The sequence below is a fragment of the Hermetia illucens genome, chromosome 1 (assembly GCF_905115235.1).
Source record: "Hermetia illucens chromosome 1, iHerIll2.2.curated.20191125, whole genome shotgun sequence".
NCBI classification, from domain to species: domain Eukaryota; kingdom Metazoa; phylum Arthropoda; class Insecta; order Diptera; family Stratiomyidae; genus Hermetia; species Hermetia illucens.
Window position 1 is genome coordinate 39,016,590 of NC_051849.1, and position 25,650 is coordinate 39,042,239.

A 25,650-nucleotide genomic window follows, 5' to 3' on the forward strand; every position below is an offset into this window, starting at 1 on the left:
AGAGATCATCTCGTGACAAATCTTCGTAGATTGGTTTGATGACTGTTTGAACTTCTTCAATCAAAGGTGCCTTCTCGTGGTGAAAACTATCCAGTTCTCTTTTAGTTTCCGCTTTGCGCCATTTGCACCAATTATCCTCGCCTGCTGGACAATTTTGACGATTTGAGGATTTTCGTCTGTAGAACATTTATGGAAAAAAGTTTCCCAAATTTCTTGCTTCATTCCTTCTATCGAATTTGCGTGTCGACGAATAGCTAGCCCAGAAAATGTAGTGAGGTCCTTATCAGTAAGTTTTCCAGCCCGTTTTCCACCAATGCCTTTGTGATTCTTCTTTGCAATTCTAAGCCGCGTTCCCATTCTTTTCTTGACATGTCCTACGTATTCTTTTTTCACTACTACATATATTTTATTATTTGCAGAAATGTGTAGAAATACCGGAAAAAACTCCAGCAAAATCCAATATACAATATACAAAACTTGTCGCAATTGCAACATCCATGTTCATGCTTGCTAAAAATTTCTTTGCTGATGTTGATGCGAAGTCCTTTTTCTTCTCTGATAACTATCGATTCCCATGAAATACTCGTTTTTTAGGGCGAGCATGACGTTGAACGTTAAAGCGATCTCCCTTCGTACGATCCATTTAAAAAAATCACTGAACACACAAACAGAACAATACTTACAACAAAATATAACTGAGTATAACTTGAAAGCCTTTCAGTGCCCACTCTAGACTGGATTATCCTTTTTATTCCAAACAGCCAATAAGTTTAGACAATTGATTGGTTTTTCATCTTTTTGTATTTATACCTGTGTTCAAATTTATAAGGCTCATGTAAAAAACTAACAGGTAAAAAAGATTCGATGCTCTTTCTCATCGAGTACTCTAGTCGCGGCTGCAAACTGCTGCTGTTTAACCCTGTAATTTCTGAAGGACTCAGAATATCGGAAAATCCCTTTGCCCACATATTCTCCACTATATATAGATACAATTCATGCAAAAAAAAATCGATTTCTCCAACACGACACACGGGATGACCCCCTTAATGGAGCTTCAATATTTGCGAGCGGAACTTCACCCTCAATTTCACCATATTTTTAGGTTTTGGGATAACTCTTTCCTCTTGGTCATTTCCGGCCACTTAGGTTGGCCTATTGGACCTTCCTCCATCCCATTTTGTCATTACACCTTTCATACTTCAAGCGTTCAGCTGCCAATATTTTCATTTAAATTTTCCGCGCAAATGCATACGTATATATTCACACTTATTCATCTTCTATTTTACAATTTCTCAAAGCTTTAAAACGTGTCAGCATTTCGGAACAAGTTCAGTTGTTAAAACTATGAAGGACTTTTCCTGATTCCTGAATCCGAAACTTAAAATTTAATTAGTATTTCCCGTGCCTTATCAAACGATTCAATTCCTCCAATGAACTTTGACTTTGAAATGAACAATCTTCCTATGTATTACATATGACATACTTTATGATTTATGCATGTTAAAATGTTCACGTCTGAAATTAAAATTTAAATTCCTTATTTGGGTCCCCAAGTTTTCATTACTGAAGTAAACTGGAACTAGCATTCCTTCAACCTCAACCTTTCTGTAGTTCAGCTGAAAACTTAGTCAAAGGACTTCCATACGAATTGCACTCGTATGTGTCGTGTGGACACAGTAACAATGAAATGTCCTTTCCTCATGTGAACATACGGGGACAAGCACTAGAGTTATTAACATTATTAAGGTCGCGGTATTGATTATCTGGTGGCAGTTGGATAGGACACTAAGTGGGAACCAATACGTCCTCTAGTGTCGTATAACTGCTGTCCGAATTAAGCGCTCAGTAGTGTCTTACTGGCTCTTTATCGCAGTTAACACTCTCCGAGTCGACCGTAGCTCTGATAGAGCTTTTCCAGTAATAAATTGTTTGATAAAGTTTTCACAGAGATTATCGCCGAAGTATCCGCTCAATTATCTCGAAAACACGCATAACGTGCCCCAGCTGGGTCTGAGTCAGCAAGCGTTCAGTCAAAGTGATACGCGTTAGCATAGTCAGACTCGCTGCAAATTCTGTTCAATTCGAGGCCAGATAATGTCCAATTTAAGGACGAAAAATGCGCGAATCCTTCAAACGCTTAAAGTGCACACGAGTGATGTCACCTCAATGGAGTTCTGGGGCAATACCCTGTTAGCAACAGGTTCCAGGTATGAATCCTCTCAAGTTTGCTAAATTTCACGAACCCCAACGTAATGCTGTGAATATTTATAACAAAGCTTTGTTTATTGTGCGTGCATAGTTAAATGGTACTTCGTAAGGGAAAGTAAAAATAGCTGTATCGATGTAATTAGCATGATAAGACCGCGACGACATGAACAACACGCTTTTGTTCAGGACACGGACCCACGTACTGACCCAAACAGTGGTTACTCAGGCAACCAATGTCTTTGTTTCCAATCCCGGATAGGCTAATTCACTCCCTTCCAGGTTAAGCAAAATCACGAAGGGCTTCAATTAAATACTTTTCTATCTTAGTCAAAGTTATTTTGTTTAGATTTTTTATGGTGCATAACTGACCTTCACAAATTATCCCACTCGATTTTAATTAATATACATTGAGCGCGATGATTTACAACCTATGAAAGTTACTAATATTTCCTAATAAAGGAATAATCGAATTTAGGCGGGAGTTGATTATTAGGGTTTGCTAAGGGTTACGTGGTACTAGACCCCGATACAGAACTATATCCTTCTCTTAAAACGTGTAACTTCCAAATTGTAATTAGGTGAGAACTCTGGGTGAGGACAATGTGAATGGCAGGAGCCGCAGAAGGAGAGTTTATCTAAATTAGTAATGAAGAGCTGAAGAAAATGATCGCCTAAAAACAAACTTTACAATACCCCCCGAGTAGTAACTCGCTTTCGATTTACAAATCCATTTTTAAGGTTTTGATTGAGGATTGAAGGATCTAAAGTCAGCATTCACTGTCGGACCGGACCAAAAGGGGAGCAACTTACTCTCTCTTTTTTTGGCCCATGGGTCCCTCGTTTGGGGGAAACGGGTATACAGGTTTTTTTCACACATAGCTAAGATATAATTCGCAGAATATGACATGACTACGAAATATATTAAGCGTAAATCTGTATGAATCCGTTAAGCCGTCTTCGCTTTTCATTTTTAACGTTTTATGTACTCGTAAATCAGCACTAAACGAAAGCATGAAGTTGCCACTTCCCCCGAATCGAAGCCAAGTTCACCCAAAGCTGCCGGATATTTAGAGCGTCCGCCGATTGGGCACGGTACAACTCTTCGTCGTTTGAGAATAGCACGACAGACGTCTCTGGTGCCAGCGTTTTAGCAACGTAACCCGGACGCCTGGTTCCGGTAACTGGATGCGCAGTTCGCGCTCCCGCGCATCACTGCTAATGCCACACGATTCAATCACGCGCTCGTGGGCCTGGACGACGTTTCGATTGGACACGTCGCCAACGTTCTGGAGGAGTGTCCCTACTCGAAATTGAAAGCCCCCTCATCAAGCGACTGTCGCTAAGTGAAGCAGCAAATGAATCACCTGCTGACGAGGTACATGGACGCCCCGTGGTCAGTGGAGTGTCGCAGGAAGCCACGGGTCAAATTCCTGAGCTTCAGCAGACAGTGGAAACTCTCACGGCTACCGTCTCCAAAGTAGCGGTAACAGTAGAAGCTTTGCGTTCGAGTGGTAGGTCCTGAACTCATTCGCAATCAACCACCGAAAATGGGCAATCGGGTAGTCGTACGTCGGGGACTTCAACGAGTCCTGCAATTTGCTGGTACCACCGCATGTTTGCCGACAAAGCAAAGAAATGTATCAGCCCGTGCACGTTCACGGTTTTAAAAAACTAAACTCGTTGGGAGCTCCGGCGTCGACACAGGCGCATCTGTTTCAGTTCGCCCGGTATCGTGGAATCAAACACTGATTCTGCAACAACTCAAACTAGCGGCGGCAAACCCTTCCACCTTATACCTAGACGTAAGTCTAGGACGTCAACGAACGTCCCGTATTAAGCGTAGACTTTCTAAGCCACTATAGATCCCGTAACTTCGCTTAAGTCATCAAGAAAATTTGGCACCTGTCAGTATTTCAATCATTTTTGAAGAAGTGGCCGACCCTCGCATTCGCGCCTCTTCAAAAATACAGCAACAACTACTAAAAGTAGTCTCTCGCAGCCAGCTAAGCACGATGTAAAGCACCGCATCCGCACTACTGGTTCTCATATCTTCTCAAAGGTGCGTTCATTCCCACCCAAGAGCTCGCAATCGCTAAAAAAGAATTCGACACACTTTTAAAGCAGGATATTTGTAGACCATCAAATAGCTGCTGGTCTTCTCCACTACACATGATCCCAAAGTCCAACGACGTATGGAGACCATCTGGCAATTGCAGACGTCTGAATGCTCAGACCATTCCAGATCACTCGCAATCTAATGTGATGCTGGAGCGCTAGCATAGCACCCTGGAGGCCGCTATAATGTCACACGATGACTCTTCGTGGTCGCAACTCGTGCTTTTTGTTTTAGTTGGCCTACGTACAACCCATCGTGAAGAGTTAGTCGCCAGCTCCGCCGAGCTAGTATACGGGGAAAATTCGAGACTCCCCAGTGATCCTGTCTTCGATTCCAGGTCAGCCTTTTCCATCACCGGGCTCTGCGTTTGCTGGAGGACACCGTGGCAAGATGAAAATCACCCCCTCCATCCCGTCATTCTTCAACTTCCAAAAACCTGGATGTCTACACACACGTCTTGATTCGCGTGGATGCTTCCCGAAGGTCGTTGCAACCACCATATGAAGTATTGAACAGAGGAGAGCACTTCTTTAGCCAGGATATCGACGACACGCCCAAGAACGTCTCCGTGTCCAGGCTTAAGCCTTTTGTCCCTGGGGCGTGTTCCTCCTTGCATGCGGATTTGAAAGGCAGACTGTGGGTGACTCCATTTAACTTGAAGATCGATCTTTCAATCCTCTGAGTGGGGTGAAATCAGCACAAGAGTAAATCGAAGAACGGAAGTCGACAGCAATGCGCAGTAAACACGTGAATTGCCTTTGGCAGCCATTTGCCGGTTTGCATTTGACGAACAGATGGCTGTATGCTTAGAGGCTCTTTGCTGAGACAAAGGGATTTATGTGTGCCATTCAGGATGACGTGATCGCCACCCGAGCTTATAAAAAGCTCAAAATGAAAGAGCTGGTGATCCATCAAAACCTTACATACAGGCATGGGCTGATCATGTCCCGTTTACCGATATGAGCCGCAAGCAGTACTTGATGGTTCTGATCGCCACATTCCACACAATAAACCTGACGGGCTGGTAGTTGGCAAGGCGGGTCACTCCACATATATTATATTATTGGCGGTGCCATCCCCGATACTAACAACATTGAACGGAAATACGTGGAAAGAAGGTGAACTGTGGGCCACTGGCTCGGGAAATTAAGCAAATTTGGCGTCCCGAGAAAGTGATTGTAGTTCCCATAATATTGTCAGCTATAGATATTGTATCTTTCCTTAATGTCTTGGGACTCTCACACAGTATAATTCAAACCATGCAGAAGTACACCATTCTGAACACGTGTTCGATGTTGCGGGGAGTTCTCGACGGATTCTCCCGTAAACCTACCACCGGCCGCAACCACCACCCCTTAATCTTTTAAGTAGGTAGGATCTTCCGAGCCTAAATGCTTGGTACTTAGTGTTAGTATTAGGTGAAATCCGGCATCTGCAAAGATTGTGACAACTCGGAATATTGCAATAAGTTTTCTACCAAACTTTCCAGAAGTGGTGATTCATTGCTTGCGACCGGCAAGTATGTGACCGATATTGTAATAGGATATGCAAATTCACTATACAATAAGCGGAGCATGCTTACTATAATGACCAGCACTGTGAGTATCAAGTTCTCCCGACACAGTTTTAGTGCGGTTACATGGTCTCTGTTGATTAGATGACGAAGGAAGAAGGAAATTGCCCTTTTGCAATCGCTACAAAGTGAAAATACATGTTGGAGGATACTATTGTCCAGTTGAAAAGGGATCAGGCAGACACCATCAAAAGTCTTTTGGTCGTTACGGAGCAAATAGAGTCCGAACTAAGGCTCCAGGGGAGTAAGTGATGGATACTTTGTTGACTGACGTCCTGAAAAACGTATGGCAAACGGAGAAAGCATTTGAATCGAGCTTAGCGCGTATGAATAAAGACATGAAACAGTTAAGTAGTGATAAGTGATTTGCAGCGGCAAGTGAAGAAAGTAGAGGATTGTAAGAGGAAATTGGAGGAAGAACTGGACGAGAAAGATATAGGTGCTAGTCAAAATGCACACGGGTTTGGAGAATCACGTAGTTGCAGCAGGAAAAGTGTTAGCATGAATGAAACAGGGGGTGCTTATATCACTCCGCCGAAAACACGTGCAAGTTAAGTTCCGGTTGGAACTGAAGTAGGGAAGATGGTTCCAGTAGAGAATGATGTCTACGACAGAGTCATGGGCGTGGTGATCAAATTCGTTCCGCCCTTTTCGAAGGAAATATCACCATTGCTCGTTTCGGAGCTGTATAAGAATTTAGACAGTCTAATGAGGCTTCATAATCGTTTACAAGAGGAGCAAAAACCAGTTCTATTTAATTGCGAAACACAGGTTGCTGGCAGATGCCTACTATTTGATATCTCATGCAATGCGTCCGTTGGCCAAAAGATCGTTGGACGAGCTTCAGAACGAACTGAGAATGTGCAATCAGCGTCCTGGGAAGGAAATAGAAAAGTACGCACAGTAGGTTACGCTGCTATTAGAACGGACACAGGATGCGATTAGTAAGAAGTATCCTGGCGGTGACCAAGGATTAAGGAGAAAATTTGAACGGGATTGTATCAGTGCTGGAGGTAGGTATCTTATATGCTAGTACAAGAAGTCATCTAGTGGGTAGAAGCTTTGCGACCTGGGAGCAAGCAAAAGCGAATGCCTGTCGTTATTAGGACACCTATCCTAGGCTTTTGCGTATTTTTTGGTTCAATGACCGGTCAATAGAGCAATTTCCCGAGAATAGTTAGGAGGCTGTCCATAGAGTTCCCGCCCCACCGACGTAGCGCGAACTTTGTGGGGTTACAGGATGATGGAGGTACGCAGCGGAACAGTGAAAAAGGCTGCGCAGTGTTGTGACTACTGTTCTACGCGGGATCACAATCCTTCTAATTGTTTTGCGAAAGTATCTGGCGGAACAGAGTCAGCCAAACAAGTCGGAATACGTGAACTTTAGCACTTCAAATGCAAAGGTTTTGTGTTCATCTTGTGTGAGAATTTTCTTATGCATGTTTTTCCATTCCTACATAGCTAAAAATTCAAAAGATTCCTTGATATATCCAACTCCGTCGTTCAAATGAGTTTACTTTCACTGTGATCATGACGTCATACACGTATTAGATTGCGATAAACTCACGTGAAATACCAAACTTTGATCTTCTATAACTTTGTTAATAATAGATGTATTTTTTCACACTGGTGACGTATTACATTATTAGTGATGACGGTGTCAATTTTGTAGCTGCAGGGTGAAGTTCAGGAACTTACGTGTGATGAGGCAAAGTGAGGGGTGCGGAGATAGAATTTTCAAAAGTCTAAGTGGATTGCGAGCAATTAATTGAAGTTTCCGTTGATATGGAGTGGGGAAAAAATTATTGTAGCTAGTGTACTCATGGGCGACATGTAGCTTGATAAAAAGTTCTGTGCTAAAGGAAAGAGCAATGTTAGATGTAGCCAGGCAACCTAGGATTAGTGAGGTGTTTGGGGAAGATGAGAAAACCCTAAGTACATGTAAAAGTCGAGTGAAATTAGATGCAGGATGGTAATTTCAATGTAGTTGGGAACTAGAGATCCCTTTGTACGATGGAATTTTAAGTAGAGATTTACTACGGGGTCTGGCGATTACTGATTGTGTTGCGGACACCCTTAACCAGGAAGAGAGGTATAGCATTCCTCAGCTGTACCTGGAATATATGGTAATAATACATATATTCCTACTCCGTGGAGATAAGTTCCCATTTACGGGCGTAAAAACATCCACGATTTCTCTGTTGTCGGGTGCAATCTCCGCAATTAAGCAATAGTACCGGATACCGTAAGCTCATCGGGATGAGTGCAAGCGGCAAATAAAAAACTTTTGTAGGACGACATAATTAAGCCGAGCGATGTTCCATACAACTCCGCATTTATTCTGGTACCGACGACACAACTAAAGGTCGAAGAAAAATATTTTCGTTTATGCGTAGATTTCCAGGATCTGAATACTAAAATGGTACCTATGTCGTACCTACTACCGCGGATTGATGAAATCTTGGATGAACTCTGGAATTCAAGATATTTTTCTACATTTCTTAAGCTAAATTTGTAGCTACAGACGACCATGAGTCCGTTCCTGCTTAAAGAAGTCATTTGCCTGGGATAGGTGTTGCTCTGAGGATGGAATTATAATACACCCGATCCCAAACTGACAGAAAAAGTCAGGAATTTTCCGCGGCCAAAAAGCCCAAAGCAGGTCAAGTCATTCCTTGGGTTGGCCAATTACTATCAAAGGTTTGTACCTGAATTCCCGAATATTGCGGTTTCTATTATTCATTTATTATATTAAAGCCAATATTACTGTAAAATTTTCTGATTCTAGGAGGTCTGCAGTAAATTTAGGATATATAATAGTATACCATTACCAATCAAGCAATTGCTCACTATATTATATTTTATTCTCTTTTCCTATTTCAGTGATAAAACCGTTCGTATATGGAAGTGGACAGTAGGGGAAGGATTTGTGGAAGAAGATTTCTCTCCATTATTGGGACACAAATATGGAGTAACCTGTGTTCGAATTTCACCACAAGTAAGTATTTGTTACAGCTTCATTTTTTAATCATTTTGTACTTTGTATTCAACTTAATTATTACTCCATCCCCCCGAGTAAGTTGAGGCTTAAAAACACATTCGAAGTCTTCCCTGCTTGTCGTAAAAGGCGCTTATAAGGGATAGAAATTTGTCCGTTAGCAACCTGCAAATTTTTAACCTTCACTGCTACCGAAGCGTCAACAGCGCTTCGGATAAGGGCTACCCTCAAACCGAAGCTAAAGATCTTCGGTTCACCAACTTTTCACCAACTCAAGCGGAAATTCAAATGATATACACTGGGCATTCTGGGCCTAAGTAAAATAAGATGGTAGGACTCAGAAGAGTACTCCTCGTTAAGCGCCAACTATGTTACGATGAGAGTCCAGCGTTGCATCACCTTTTCAACCAACCCTAAAAGCTTTTTTTTTTGTTGAGGATGCTGGGACCCAAGTTTTCAAAAAGGCAAAAAAAGTTGACTGACGGTTTCGTTCAGAGCAAAGGCAACTCATCAGACGCTGCCTCACCTTTGGCCACGGACCGAACCGTACTTCGGCCTGGTTTAGGTCTGGACTGATGACGGATTTACTTGCATATAATTCGTACCCTTTACGTGTTTGCGATTATATTTAAGTCGAGCAATTACCATCTGTCGTTACTTTCGGTCACGCTGCTCCGAGGGCAGAGGTGAGGCAGCGTCTGATGAGTTGCCTGTGCCCTGGACGAAACCGCCAGTCAACTTTTTTCGCTTTTTTCAACCCTAAAAGGTTTGGCAGTCATGAATACAGACTGCGCGAGATAATATATAGAACCGGACGGCACGTATTGGAACCAACCCGAATGCTAGCGGTGCGGCGAAATGAGGGCCGAGGTTCTTGGCTTCCAAATATCATCTCCCTGTCAGAACACAAAGATGTGCCTTGACTCAATAGTCAGCAAAAGTAAACCCACTCGGGGTAAACTCCTCTAATAAAGAAGTGAAGTCTCGAGGCGGATTGATATCACCAAAAGTTTGAATCCCAAAGGAGCTACATTGCCTAACGGTCTACTAAGGGAGGTGACACGATCACAAAAACAATAACGCGCGGGATGGACGAGAAAGGATTAGCTCTGAACTGATTCTGGCATCTACACGAAGAGATGATCAGCAACACACTGAAATCGTAGGTAGTCCCGAAACCAGAAACAAAATCGAAACATTTTCATTAAACGTTCATCAGGATATTTGCGACAAATCAAAATGTTGTTGTACAGGGAACTGAAGTGATTGGAAAGAACAGAACTTCAATAATCAGATACATGCGTGTCCCCCTTCAATTGAAAGAACGCACTTATTGTGCAAAATGTACAAATCCTACTTATGATTACAACCAAATAAACCGGGCACTGTGAGTCTCTTTAGATTTGAGAGATTTTCGCGTTAAATTTCACCCTAAATTATCTGCCTGTCGAACAGCGTGGTGGTTCGATTTGAAGCAGTTTTTTGTATATGGGCCCCCTATATGTTCTGGGACCGGATAGCAGTCGACTCAGCTGTGAATGAGTTCTTGAGTCAAATCAGGGTGATAATCTCGCGCTAGCGCAATGCTGACCACATTGTCTCCTACAGTGTACCGTAGTGTACCGTTACGGTCTTGAATGAAGTGCTCTAACACACTTCTACTTCCAACAACCAGTTCGTGCGATACTGCTAACTCCTAAACTAACTGCTAAATCCGCAGTCCATTATCATTGGTATCCCTATGTAAACTATGGGAGCCGACATATCGCCTGACTGTTGAAATCTCCAAGTATGATTTTGATATCATACTTGGGACAGGCTTCGAGGGTCCGCTCAACTGCCTGGTAGAAGGTATCCTTCTCCGACTCTACAGTCTCCTCTGTAGAGGCGTGAACGTTTATAAAGCTTATATTTCTAAATTTGCCTCGCAAACGCAGAGTGCATAGCCTTTCGCTTATATTTTCAAAGCCGATAACAGCAGGTTTCATTTTTTGGCTGACTAAGAAACCTACTCCGAGCGCATGGCTTACTGAATGGCCGCTATAATATATGGTGTAGCGCCAGCCTTATATTGGGACAGGATATCGGCTAGCTGCTCAGCAGCATTCGGTCTGTACAGGGAAAGCACGTTGTTCAATGAGAAAATGAGCATATCGTTAATCCGTTGTCGTTGCCGGGTTCGTCGTTGTAAAATCCATCCTGTCCGAGGCTCCTTCCGTGGCTTCGTAACATCGGTTTTCCGTGTAGGGTTGTCAGCCCTGCCCAACCCACAACCTGGAGGACCAATTGGTACATTTTGTCCCATTTTTAGGCGCGGGAGACTCGCTTTCATCCTTCTCCGTCTGCAATTTTTCATGAAGAAAGAACTCCCAGCGATCACCACGTGGAAGTGGAGTTTGGTAGTAGAGCTGTTGGTGTTGGTTCAACAGGCGTTTCCCAGGTGTTATGCTCCATCGTGGGTACCAATCCACGTTTTGCCCTGGGACCTATGCTATCCTTTGACCGCGACCTCGCGCTTACAAAACACGCTACCGCACTCTGCACGACCATCATTCTCTCTCCTCTTCCTTCCACATAGAGCCGAATTCACTAGCCATAGAGCAGAGCAGCCACAGCGATAAATTTCCCTTCCGTCGCCGCAGCATGAATTGTTTTTGTGGGTCGCCCCAAGAGCACTTGGCGCAGAACAGTAGAGGAAGAGGGAAGACATCTCGGGAAATCCTGGGTTAGATAGAAACACATTTCTGCGTAGCATGAACAATGACGAATAGGCATGGTTGAGGCGCTATAGCTCACCAAGAAGTGAATGGCAACTTGCATCGCCAATCGATGTCACTTTGGCTCATCACCGGTACTACGCACTTTAGTTTACCATTAGACTAGGTAGATACTATGCAAAATCACAAACTTTAAAGTGTGAGTCGACTTGGTCCGGAAATAGTCAAAAAACTTTAACAATCAACAACTTTACTTTATGACCCAGTTAATTGGGGATTAGATAAGGATTTGTTATGTGTTTTTTTGTAGATCTTTTTTCCTTGTTTTTACAAAAAAAAATGATAACCAATATCGAATGTTCTGCTTATAACATTCATTTTCAATCTGAAAATATTTGAAGTTAATTTTTGCAAGCAAAATACTCAAGCAGAAGACCAAATCTCAGTTTATTAATTCTACTCCTCCATTTTCCACAGGTTTACAAACCTACGCATTCATTTATTCATGAATTGTCCTCTCTCCTCTCAATCCTGAAATACCAATTTTTTCGATGTCGTTAATCATATTTTTCAAGAAGCAATCGAATAATCATTTCTCTTCATCCCTTCAAATATTCTTTGCTACTACCTTTTCCCTACACCTCTAATCACCCCCATCGTTGAATAAAATGAGTTGGGAATTATCATGGAAACTATGAAATGATTGAAAACATTCAAGCCCAAATTCTATATACGCAGAGCTGATTTTGTTAAAAGAGGGGAAATCAATATGCGGACTACATATCTTCATCGAACCCGCCCCACCCCAATTTTTCTATTTATCTTCTATCATTACACAATTACTTTATAGCAATCCAAAACTTTCGCTCCCAAATAAATAATTGATTATTTCTCCCATGTATGAACGTCCACTTGATTGCTGGTTTTCCGATTACCTCCTCCTTAATTCAATTTCACATTTCTACTTATTAATGTTAGCTTAATTGTACACATTTATAGAAAATTACTAGAATTTCGCGTGGGAATTAACCTTAATCCTTTAACAAACGAGAACTGGTTGGAAAAGACGTTAAATACCGTAAAAAAGATACCGTATAGACTCATATCGTAATTATATACCAATATGGTAGCACTGCCGAGTTGACTGGTGAATCGAAATGTCAAAACAATTGTGACATTTTCGGTCGTTTAGCTGCAAAGTCTGCGAGCCGGTAAAGATTTTCGGTTACGCGGAAAGTTAGTCACGTTCCTTTTCCTTTTTGTTCAAAAGTAATAAAGTAAAATGCCTACTATCGGAAAATTATAAAAGTTCACCAAACAACAGACGCCCCAACAATGGACAATCGTCGGGAGCTGGAGGCTCTCGACCCGTCGTCGAACAACGCGACTTACACCCGCGTTGATGCCCTCACGCCACACAAAATTGCGATTGTAATACTTATTCAGCAATACTTGAAGGTAACAACAGGTGTAGGTATACAGCACAATAGCCCCGGTAACACGTAGTTCATTCGCAGGCCAAACAGAAAGCTCAGGACAGTGGGACGAGCTACCCGGCGCAGTCGCGACGCAAGTTTTGTATGGTCCTCTTGAAGCTGATCCAGCTGCCTGACATGTCGTACAAGGACTTATACAGCACGCTCACATCGTCCAAATATCGAATCGACACCGCACACCTCGTCGACTTCGAGAATTGCATGAGCAATCTCGTCTCCTCCAACATCGGATGCCTGTTCGACTTGTTCGACATGCAGTCGGCAATGGACAAGATTCTATCGGAAAACAGTGGCGTAAGCCAGTACGGGGTGGTGGGGCTGTACATCCGGCGTGTGGCCGTGACATTGGACCGCATGACCTTCCCTGAAATGATGGCCTTGCACCGCAGCATTATTCTGTACTACGAGAAAGGGTTCCGGTCGTTAGGCATCTGCCCGAGCGGCAAATCTGCTAATTCCTCATTAGTTGACAATCACATCGTTAGCAAGGAGAGGAATAATCACAGCAAGTGGTCTGTCAAGCAGGCAGAGCTTTTTATCCTTCAACAAAGTTTGTTGCTCGAGAGCAATCAACTGCAGGCGCTACCACCAATGGAGCTGCAGAGCAGAATCAATGAAATCATCGAGGACAATCCGCTTTTGTCGCAAGCACACTTCCTCAGCTACATGAACTACTTGCGGCTGCGAGATTTCTTCAGCGCGCTAGATGTCCTTCACCGGACGTTTGATAGAAATCCCGTTCAAACATTGAACCCGACCGAGACCAGGGGTTTTCAGTATTCCAGTTTAAACCTAGCAATTTTCCACACTCAACTCAATCACAAAACTTTGGCTGAGAAATGCCTGCGAGAGTGCATAATGCTGTCCCAGCAGGCAGGGGACAAGCATTGCCTCGAGCACGCTAACGCTTGGCATTGTATTCTGCACAGCGACAGCATTAAGCCGAGTGAGAAGACCATTCCCGACGACTCAGACCTAGCCATGACACTACCCGCCTCGCTGAGTATTCAATTCGCCGTGAAATTGGCTGCCATCAGCGGCTACAAGCCGCACACAATTTTCGAAATTCTCTTGAAGAGCGACGACCTGAACTGTCGGAACACCATCTCAGAGCTGGCTATAAGTGCGGTTGCAGAGCGAGCGTCAATTTGGTCCCTGTACGGGAAAAACGAGATCGGCTCCTTGTACAGTCAATTGCTGCTGAGACTGTACCAAATCTGGACTCCTGAGAACGGAAACAACGAAGCCATTTGCCAAGCACTTTGCCTACTTGCCCTATGGCTGGGCACGCAGGGGGAATATGCCCTCTCGGCCGTTATCCTGCAGAACGCCAGCATCCGCTTTCCTCGTGATCCGGTAGCCAGGACATGGATGACTTGTGACTGCTACGTTACAATTGCGCAGGCGATACACACCGGCAAATGGCGCGACGGCAATGAGTCATGTTGTCAGCTCAGCCTTCTGGATGAGAACGCCGGAATTCTTCAACGCGCTTCATTATTCATAGCACGAGGGAACCTCGTATCTGCTCAGAAGATCCTGGACAAGATACTTTTGAAGCGCAACTTGGAACCATTGGTCTACATTCGTGCGTTGATCCTCCTGGCGCACAGTCAAATCAGTCGGACGCAAATCTCGTCGCAGGTGGTCGACACCTTGAACACCGCCTTGACTCACGCGAAGGAGAAATACCTTCATCATGAGGTCTCGGTAATCAACATGATATTTTCGCATGTCCTCCTACAGATGGGAATGGCGCGACGGGCGTTTGATGTGATGCAAACTTGCCTGGAGCCGATCTACTCCAATGGAAGTATCTACGACAAGGCAAGGGCGAGTGTTCTCTTCGCGCGGTGCACAGTTGCAGCCACGGAAGGCAAAGAGAAAAAAGTAGAGAAGATTCTTGACTGCATGGGCATGATTACGGAGGCGATATTTTTCTTCAAGAAACTCGAGGCTCACTCGAAGGTTAAAGACGTCTATGTGTTCCTGGCCACATTTTACCACAGTGTAGGGATGCGTGCAGAGCGAAATAGGTTTGCCTACAAATTCAGGCAATATGATCAAGACTTTCCCACGCAAACGGAGTATTTGAGTGCGTTTTATTGAATTGTTGAGATTTATTGGCGAAATAAAATGAGCTATTTATTATTTCAATCTGTTTTATTTGGATAAGATTAGAATAAATAATGCGTGCCACAGGACCCATTACAAGTTTACTGTTCTCAAAAGTAAATTAAGCCGTTTATTTCACTGGATTGCGTGACTCAGTTGAGGATACACCACCAAATTGACCATGTCTTAGCCAGTCGCAATCTATGTTGTAACTATTATAATTATGAGGGCAGAGCTATCCAAACACCAAAAGAAATAGCGAAGATGGCCGCTCCGTTGAAGTGCCTCGTCGAAACATGTCACGGTTCTGTGCTAGACAGGCTCCGAAATGTGGACGTCCTTTTGGAAATTACAGTCCCTCTTACATGCCAAAAAGATATCGTGGGAAGTTGAAAGGCAGTGAATCCGAAGCTGAAAATAAAAAATACCGATTCGACTGCGCGCGGAGCCAGAAAACTCCAGATTCGGGTTCCGCAATTCCCCTTTCAGGTTCCAGTGTAGACCCACGCATTGGTGAAAGGACACGTGAATTTTTGCCAATGACGTAAGAGGGACTGTAGTGTCCAGATAGACACCCCCTCCAGCAAAAAATCTATTTAAAGATTATGGTGGAAAGGAAAGTTGAAGTTTTGAAGGAAAAGGTACATTCGTCGAAGATTTGTGTTTTAATAGCAGAGTACAAAAAAAACGTCGAATATAAACACATACACAAACAATTTGTTAAACGATTTTTTTTAATGAGAGTAGATTAATTTTCCCTTTTTTTATTTTCGGTCTTTAGTGTTTCGTATGACCGCCTTCCGACCTAATCACCTCTGTAACTCGTGCAGGCGTCGATTAGTATAAATTTTCAATAAAATCGTCCAGAATTTCATTAAGCCATATCTTTTCTAAAGTTTTTTCTAGATTTGCTTTGTTCCTTATCGATCTACGTCGCCGCTTCATGAACGCTTCTCAAATCTGGACTGTTTCCTAGCCATGGCAGCGACTGTATGCCAAGCTGCTCTTTCCAAGATGTTACCTGTGAATAAAAACCGTATTGAGGTTAAAACATAAAAAATTTAACACGGGAAAATTTCGTTTACTTACAGAACGAGCTTTATGACACGGAGTCGAATCGTCCTGAAACATTACTTCGTCAAAGTGCTCATACAGTGCTTCTACCGTCTGTTCCAGCACAACCAGAATACGGGCCTTTTCCTCAACACTTAACTTTTTCCTTCCTGACATTTCTTTCACACAAAATTAGGGGTTTCACTCTCTCTCGTTCCAAATCTCCAAGCAAACTGATACTGCACTAAATCTGAATATGACAATCCTTTTAAAACACCAACATTTAACTTTGAATCCCAAAAAAAACATCATTATACGATACTCAATGTCGTCTAGACGTAATTAATAAGGTGGAATCATAAAAGTGTTGAGTGCAAACATATTTTTGTCGAGCACTGATATATATGTACATGCGGATGCCACTCACCACTTGGTAGGGTGTAGCGCGTCAACCGCACCTAAGCGCCGTCGTACCCAATCCACTAAAATAAACTTCAACACCGCCCAGGATTTTCTGAGAAGCCCGCAATCCACCTCTACTTTTCTACTCCAAGCACTCCTGGGGCAATTCACTAGTCGGCCATCTTGGGAGAGTGGTTTCCACTGCATGGCGTAACCAGCAATGCACTTGCCGCCCTTCCTTAACGAGTGGTGGCCTATCCATTGCTAGAGCTAGAGCACAAATTAGAAAGTATATCTCATATTCCCAAAAAATGCAAGTCAACCTCGGTCAGCTTAAGCCGAAATTACTATTCGGTTTAAACATCAATATAATTCATATCCATGACATGTTCCGCATTATATATGAGGGGGCAAATAACACCCAGTAACCAGCGTCTGATGAGTTGCCTCTGCCCTGGACGAAACCGCAAGTCGTCTATATATTCTTTGATACTGGTATTGAGATAGTTTCATTTCCAGATTTTAGATAAGACAGTGAAAGTGGATTTAGCGCTATAATGTGTCGGGCAATATCCAGTTCGGTGCCACCGTGGATAGAAACCACGCTTCTTAGATATTCAAATTGATCGACGGTTTCAATGCTCTGCCCATTATTGCAGACAGGAAGAGTACGATGATTCGTCAGACTGAGAACCTTGGTTTTGTTGGCGTTTATCTTCAGTCGAACTCTACTTACCTCTCTTTCCACATTTCTAACTCTTTGGCCAAAGTCTATGGCCCGGTGAGAAACCCGACAGATGTCATCAGCGTGTTCGAGTCGTAGGGTTTGAGGAAAGTTGTCGTCGTTCATTTAATTCATCCACGTCCTCCAGATAAGGCAGTATGAAGAACGTCACCGATAACAAAAGAAAATAATATCGGTGACAAAATGCAACCCTGGAAGACTCCGCATTGGACCTCAAAATCCTCTCAGATTTTACCCCGGTGCAACATGTGATATTTTGCGTCATCATTTGTCGCCCTGATAACAGCTATTAGCTTCTCCGGAATGCCCTTCTTGCCTAGAACCGGCCAGATAGACTCACTCTTCACACTATCGAAAACTTTCTCGATATCGATGAAGAGCGAGTGAAGTGAAGATATAAATTCCGCACACTGCTCTAAGATGATCCGTAGGGTGTTAATGTGGCCAATGCAGGAAAATCCAGAGCGGAAACCAACCTGCTCTCTGTCGATCAGGATTTCGAGATATTCTTTAAGGCTTTCCGAAATTATTTTAGCCGTTTTCCTTGCAACGCCAAGGAGCACATAGATACCCCTCCAATTGTCACACTCAAAACGGGTTCCCTCCTTTGTAATCTTAACAATCATCCCCTTCCCCTTCGATTGCTGTCCGATATCATGAAAATTTTTGAACGCATTCTTCACAACCGTATTCGTAACATGATCCAAATAACAACGAACCAAACCGGATTTATCAAAAATTGTGGAACTACTGACGTATATATACGCTGCTCGGTTACTTATGGAGAAATACTGTGAGAATCATTGCCCTCTCTACCTTGCATTTTTAGATCAAGAGAACGCATTTGACCGCACACTACATACACTTGTCTGGTATACCCTGCGGCAGCACACTGGTACGCTTGCAGGTATATCAAAAGTTCTTCGTTCCTCTCTCGATATTCATCAAGGATGGGCCCTCTAGCCACTCCTCTTTTTTCTTGTTATAAACCCTGACACAGGGGAGATCCAACATCGCACGACTTTATGTAGATAATGTTTTCCTAGTGTCTCATAGTAAAGCTATTCTCGAGCAACTGGTTCAACGTGGAATCGCCTTGTGCAATATGGTCTCAGGCTGAATTTGAATGAAACAGAATTTTTGACGGCCGACCTCAATGAAACAGGCAATATCACTGTCAGTGAGAGTGACCTCCCTAGAACTTAGCGCCATAATATTTTATAACAGGCCATCACAATCATTTTCCACCGAGACTAGAGAGGAGGGACCTTTTTCATCTTTCTGCATTCTCATCCCGGAGGTACGGACAAAAATTTAAGCTTCACCATGATGATATAAAAGAAAGCCCACTTTGAGGCGTCGCAACTTTTTAAGCGGGGTGACCGCCACGTGTTTTTATCGGGGTTGAAAAGGAATTACCTGAACTGGAAATTCAATCTCAACGAAAGAAAGAAAAGGAAAGTTTAGACAATCTAGCCCTTGACTTGTCGTTCTTTCATAATGAACACCGCAGCAATGGAAGTGAGACGTTATCTGGTAGATGGTATCGAAATACGCACTGGTACAGACTTATCATTTTACGTGCGTAATACTTATACAGTGGAATTCTGATAATTCATACCCCGATTATTCGTCTTTTCGACTTATTCGAACAAATTTACCGATCCCCAGAGTTAATTTTCTTTATTCTGTACTCCCGATAACTTATCAAACCATTGATTTCTTGACCATACGAATTATTGGGATTCTACTGTAACAAAATTAATTAGGTATATCATTCGAATGAAATATGACTAAGATAAATCATTTGTCCGAGCCGTTACGAACCACGAGGTATTCATAGTGTTAATAACATCCTCATCCAAGTTATAAACAAGACCAACTCCTACAAATATCGAAACTTCTATTTGAAGGGCGGCGTTTTGGCATCATCATCCATAGATGGTACTATCAATCTTTGGGACATCACAACAGGCGAGAGAACTGGATCGATTTATCAAGAAAATAGCGAGCCTATCCGAGCTTGCTTATTTAGGTAAACTTAAATAAATCTTTGCTGGTTTATAGTTTATATTCTACGGATACTTTTTTTATACAGCCCCGATGGATTTGCAATGGCTTCAGCAGATGACACTGGCAGCGTGTGCATATGGGGAAAGGACAGAAGTTTATTGAAGTGAGTATTAAACAAAAATTCAAAATAAAAATTGTTTGTTCTCATTTTTTGAAATGTTAGCTTAACTAACTAACAATGTTAGCTTAATTAACATTTGCCCCCCCACAATTTGTCCGTGCCTATCAAAACCCTATATACTATATATAGTTGTTTTAATCTATAGGGGCAAATTTGAGAATACCCTATGTGATAGAATACAAACTGGTGTAAGGGCTACTAGTGCCTGGTGCAGGAAAGCAGGGCCGCGCATCATTCAAGTCGTAGTCACCATAGTACCATTCAAGAGAAGAGAAGAGTACCTGTAACAACAAACCAGCAGCTGATTACTTGGTGCACTGACACTGAGGTAGCGGGCGCCGGTGTCATTGGTCCAAAGAAAACGTATTTTTAAGCGATGTATAAGCACATTCCAGGCGAAAATATACAGCACAGGGGGTAGGGGGGTAGAGCACAGAAAGAAGTATAGGAGGTAGAATATTGCTATTCTGATTGACAGCCAAGCGGCGATCAAGGCATTTAGGTTCAACCATGTGAACTCCAAACTGGAATGGGAATGCCTTGAGAGACTGAACCTGCTCGACTGGCTCAATAAGGTCTGCATACCGTGGTTTCCACGCCATTTTGGGTTAGAAGGCAATGAGGCAGCGGCCAGGAAGGAAGCAGAAATCTCTATATGCATCAGAACTCCTCTGGGGAATCGGAAACGGGTTCACGGCTATGACTTTAAAAAATAAAGAAGAATGGCTGGGAGAACTATACTGGGCATATTTTTCAGAAATAGAGCAGTCCGGGTTGCTTATGGGACAATACGAACCCAAACGCACAAAAAACTATTTAGACCTCATCACGAAGAGCCTCCGGGTTATAGCGGGAATACTCACTGGTCACTGCTAGAGTTATCTGTGAACACTGCCTCCAGGTTTTGTGTCGAGTATAACGAAACCTCCATACACGTTTTCGGGCAGTGTTGGGTGTGACTATAGTTAATAGGTACACTATAACCAGCAAAAGTGGCACAATAGTTCCTTGAAAACGGTGACGTTTAAAGCTGAGCAGTTTGCCTAATTCTGAGAAAAGGGAGGACTCAAACTGGATTCCCTGCACACCAAAGCGTGGAATCCAATCTCGACGATTCGTTGTCCGTATGCCTAGGTGCACGGGATCGTAAATGACGTGAAATACTTCTTTTCGGAAGTCGGCCGAAATGTATGGCCTGGGTCCTTTGTCTGAGTCGCAGTATATACTGGATGTTGACCCGAAGATAAGAAACTCCCTGAATGTGTATTTGAACTTGATCCTCAAGCTCTGAAGAAGTGTGTTGTCCTTCTGCACCTTGACAATTGCCGGAAAATCGACGGTAGCAGGGATCTGCAAAGTGTCAGCAACTACGTTATCTTTTCCAGACACGTGTTGAATGTCGGAAGTGAACTGGCTGAGGAAGCTCAAGTGCCGAAGTTTTGATTCACTTTTTGATGAAGAGCAGCACCTATGGTAATGTCTGAGGCATTGACGGCAGGGAATGCCTGAAGTGTAATATCCACCAACTGTTGCTTGGTGGTCTCTGAAAATTCACTCAATCAGATGGGAGTCGTTGGTTTTGGTTTCGAATGATGGTGGGTGGTGACTTGGGCAAAAAACGACGATAAAAGTTTAATATGTCCAAGAACCTTCTCAGATCCTTAACAGTTTTCGGAAGCGGGAAGCTCGAAATAGCTTCCACCTTAACTGGGTCCGGTTGGATGCTTTCAGGGGTAATCAGGTGATCGAGAAATCTCACCAGCGATTGTAGAAATTTGCACTTTTCAACGTTAAGTACTAGACTGGCCTCAAGGAGACGTTGAAAAATGCACTCGAGGTGCTCTAAATGCTCACCTGACCTAAGCTGTCGCAGGACACCTCACCAACCATGGGTCGCACATGGACCTCATGATCTTTGTACGCGATGATGGCTAACGTGTTCAGAGACCTCGAATCCGCACATACCAGGATAACCTGCATCTGAAGAGTATTCTTAAAAACTCTGAGGCGATATCGTTGCTATTTGTGTCTGCCTCTGCTTTATTCAGCAGCGCATTAGTGGGATTCCTTGTATCACGATTCATACTACGCAAAACTTCCCGTACTTGTCAAAGGCAACGAAGCTCCAGCGCGTCGCACTCACCCCGCTCTCTATCATCAACAGAGCTCTCAGCTCCGCGAATTCATCGACCCCCCCATCAATATTCTCGGGCGGATTGTTTAGAATGTATGGTTTTTTTTGTAGCAAGAACGTTTTCCCACTGCTGGACGACAACCAGATCACGGAAATGGTCTTTATTGAATTTGGGTGACCGATGCTCTCTTTCCCTACGACCTTCACCACCTTTTTCAGAAGAAAAGTACTAAATCTACTACTGATCACAAAGTGGTCGATATCAGCTGAACTGTGTGGCGGCGGAGACGACGATAGCGAGACGGTTAAAGCTGCAAAAATCTACAAACCCTTAATGGTTGTTGTTACAGTCACCAAGAGCATATTTTCCCATCACATGGTAAGGCAAAATATTGTCAGAAGCCATCTTGGTATTCAGTCACAATCATAACGCCACCTGGATAGAGCTGTAGAGGAGAGTGTATGCATTCTAAAAGCTACTAATTAGCCGTCTCTGATAGCCAAAGGTCGTAGCCGCGAATGTGAGATCAGTCCCTCCGAGTTGTTGTTGATGTTTCGATAGAGAGGTAGTTTCGAAATTTGAAGGATGCTATCCCACAGATTTCTATCCTTTTCAGTCGCCTTTTACGACAAGCAGGCAATGCTTTGAATGTATTCTTAAACCCCAACACAAACTCAAGTCATCTTCATTTCAAATTCAATCCCCCAAGCAGAACATCGCATATTATGATAATTTTCCAGGATTGTAATTCATTGCCTTTTTATATTATATCTCGATTCCAACTAACAGGACTTTGAAACTACATGAGGAAGCAGTGCACACAATTGCCTTTTCAGCAGATTCAAATGTTCTTCTGACGGCTTGCACAATAGGAAATGTGAGGATTTCACCAATCGACAGTACAGCCGAAGGTAGACATTTCAAATGTAAATTAATCGCCTTATTCAACAAAAAATCACCATTCCATCTTTTCCTCAGGCACAGAGGCTATCTGCTCGATTGACAACGCACATGACCTGGGAGTTCTCTCGGCTGACTTCTGCAAAATCATCAATAATGATCGTAACATTTTCAATCTCCTGAAATATTTTTCTTATTTCCACTCTATTTTTTTAGCTTTAGATAGCCAAACGCTCATCTATACAGCAGCAACATGTGGGACAGACCACTTTATCAAGCTATGGCGTTTCTATTTTAAACAAAGTTCAAGTTGCGGTAGCGGATGCAAGTCGTCGAGACTAGTTCCGCAAACTCCTTCAGCACATATCTCAGGATCATCTACTATTTATAGTACGGAGTCAATGAATGCTGAATGTGTCCTCACAATTCAAGCTCATGGAAGTTCGGTAACATGTGTTAGGTAAAGTATTGGCCTTTCTATGATTGAGCCCGTTAGGTTCTCAGCATGGAATTGAATACTATATAAGATGCAAGTGATAGTTAAGTTCCCAACTTCCTTTCCACTCCTGTTCTTTTTCGCCTTTTATAGCCGGGAAGGATTATTCTATATCCTCGGAAGCGGACCGCGGACCATATAAAAAGAACGTTTATAACCTGTCGACTCTTTCTCGAACGAAATCGCTAAAAAAACTTTGCACCAAGCAGACATATTCCTTTCCTATCGACAAATCCAAATCCAAATCTTCTTCTTCCTTCGTTTTCCAACTGTCCACCCACGAACTGGTCCCCATGGGGCTACGCTCGTCTTGAACTCCAAGAGTTCATGTTGCAATAACATATGCATGCGGCTACGGATGTGGCAAATCATTCCCCTCTGTCAAGATCAATTCGCCTTGCATTCAAAATGTGCAATCTGCGACGAGAGTTAAGATAATTGCACATTATAGACTGCATTATTTGTGCAAATTGGTTGAAAACTTTTAATAACAAATCTGTTTTAAACTGTAGTATGATATTTTTTATTTTTCATCCCTCATACTATAAAAAAATATACTTAACTAACTTGGTCAGGAACTTGGAAAGTTTACCCGTTTAATGTAGTTTTCGAAAATATGCAACACTTGCCATTGAATTGTCAATATCTCGGAAACTATCAACTTTTTACTTGGGACATTTAATGTTTTTCTGGATCCTTGTGAGTTGCTCTATCAGCCCTTTAAGTATTACTGTTGACTTTTTTGACACCCTGTATATGTGTTTTCCCAAGAATTTTTAAGTTTAAGTTTGGCCTCATGAGATCCGTCATCCCCTATGACCATTCCTTGCTATTCAATTCCGAAATTAATAAAGTTCGCATATTTAATTCTTACCCACTTTAGGTTTAACGCGCAGGGAACATATCTGGTCAGCTCCAGCTTGGACAAAACGTTGAGAATATGGGACCTTCAGGGCAATTGCATTAAAACTCTAGCCGAGCACACTCGGTATGTCAATTGTCTCTCCATCAATCTTTCGTCAACGATAATTGCATCAGGATCAAACGACAGAACTATTATTATTTGGGACACCACTTCCTCTTTGACTGTCGATTCACATCTATCAGATCCATCAACATTGGTCCTTGATTTGGCATCTAAGCAAACCGATATTCCATTGGAATTGATCTGCCCAATCACACATGAACTCATGAGAGAACCAGTTACTGCTGAGGATGGATTCACATACGAAAGGGATGCTATCCTGAGTTGGTTTGATCGAGGAAAAGTGACTTCACCAATGACAAATGAGGAGCTACCCAACTTGGACTTGGTAGACAATGATGAGATAAAGCAGCAAATTGACGAGTTTCTAAAGTCAATTGACTTTGATAGTTTTAATGAATAGGATCTGAAAGATCCTTAACATTTGCCCTTCAGGCCAAAAAAATGTTAAATACTCTCCCCTTTAATGTATAAATACGTGTATCAGATTTAAACATTCGATTTATTCTACTAAAAATCGTCCTCATTTAATAGTAGTGGTATTAAGTCTACTTCTACTTCGCGGCATACCTGGATCCAATTTGGCGTGAAAGTCTTGCAAGACCACCTTTTCCTTCATTAAACATGTACCAAAATTAGAGGTTTACATATATGTTATATATTGATAAGTTTCCTGGTTAGAAAATTTATGTGCGAACACTAACAATCCATTAAGCCCGAAACATTTTAGGATCTGTTTATATTTAATGTTGAATATATGCACATATATCAATTTTTACATAAATAAGCTCTAGACGAGTTCCAGCTTATCAGAAACTGATAAGACTGAGAAAAACGATCAATGGTTTCATAGTGCCATAAAACAGTTGTCGGTCAATTGCCTAATATGGATATGTATTTATTTCATTTCTTTTCGATATCAATATTCACATACACATATACATTAAAAATTTTGAGAAGTTTTGTTGGAAGTTGTACATTGGTTTTGGTTGATTTGTGAAAATCCTCTACTTAATAAAGACAAATGATGTGTGATTGAAGTTGATTGCTTTACTTCTGCGGGTGATATTTTACGCGGTGAGCTAGCTGCTCTTCTTCTTTTTCTTCAGCCTTTGTCCGGCTCACAAGCGGGGTCGGCCCGTCGTGATCAGTTTCGCCATTTTATTTTATTAAATGCCTGATCTGGCTTTTAAATCCCCATCCAGCGTATTAAGCCACCGTTGTTTCAGCCGGCCTTTTGGTCACTTACCATCGACTTCGATGTTCAGACCAATCTTGGCGAGTGAATTCTCGTTAGCGCGAATTACGTGACCATCCATTCCGTAGGCGAACCTGCTGCACCTTGTTCCCACAAAGTATGGTGCCTGACGGGCCTGCGCCGATTATCGTCACCTTAACGCGATCACACGACCCGACCGATATCCCATGAAACACATCGAAGAGATTTTGGCAGGACTAGCGGGTAAACGAATTTTTAGCAAAATAGACCTGTTAAGGGCTTTTCACCAAATTGCCAT

At 42.6% G+C, this 25,650-nt stretch overlaps 2 protein-coding genes across 2 annotated transcripts; both read left to right on the forward strand.

Annotated features, from left to right (window-relative positions):
* Positions 1–1,766: 1,766 nt before the first annotated feature.
* LOC119653640 (uncharacterized WD repeat-containing protein alr3466-like) lies at positions 1,767–25,173 on the forward strand. Its single transcript, XM_038058441.1, has 8 exons — positions 1,767–2,207; positions 8,781–8,895; positions 19,337–19,458; positions 19,522–19,599; positions 22,542–22,663; positions 22,731–22,814; positions 22,869–23,112; positions 24,032–25,173. The coding sequence occupies exons 1-8, from the start codon at positions 2,095–2,097 to the stop codon at positions 24,534–24,536; spliced, it is 1,383 nt and encodes a 460-aa protein (XP_037914369.1). The 5' UTR covers positions 1,767–2,094; the 3' UTR covers positions 24,537–25,173.
* LOC119653638 (anaphase-promoting complex subunit 5) lies at positions 12,748–15,262 on the forward strand. Its single transcript, XM_038058428.1, has 2 exons — positions 12,748–13,070; positions 13,130–15,262. Exons 1-2 carry the CDS (start codon positions 12,948–12,950, stop codon positions 15,215–15,217), a joined length of 2,211 nt encoding a protein of 736 aa, XP_037914356.1. The 5' UTR covers positions 12,748–12,947; the 3' UTR covers positions 15,218–15,262.
* Positions 25,174–25,650: the final 477 nt, after the last annotated feature.

What these genes read in the sequence shown, in the direction of transcription:
- LOC119653640 (XM_038058441.1), top strand. Translation starts at nt 2,095, where the DNA reads ATGTCCAATTTAAGGACGAAAAATGCGCGAATCCTTCAAACGCTTAAA. An exon ending in CAAAATCATCAATAATGATC is followed by an intron (nt 22,815 to 22,868) that starts GTAACATTTTCA and finishes CTATTTTTTTAG; the next exon opens with CTTTAGATAGCCAAACGCTC. An exon ending in AGTTCGGTAACATGTGTTAG is followed by an intron (nt 23,113 to 24,031) that starts GTAAAGTATTGG and finishes TACCCACTTTAG; the next exon opens with GTTTAACGCGCAGGGAACAT.
- LOC119653638 (XM_038058428.1), top strand. Translation starts at nt 12,948, where the DNA reads ATGGACAATCGTCGGGAGCTGGAGGCTCTCGACCCGTCGTCGAACAAC. An exon ending in TTATTCAGCAATACTTGAAG is followed by an intron (nt 13,071 to 13,129) that starts GTAACAACAGGT and finishes GTTCATTCGCAG; the next exon opens with GCCAAACAGAAAGCTCAGGA.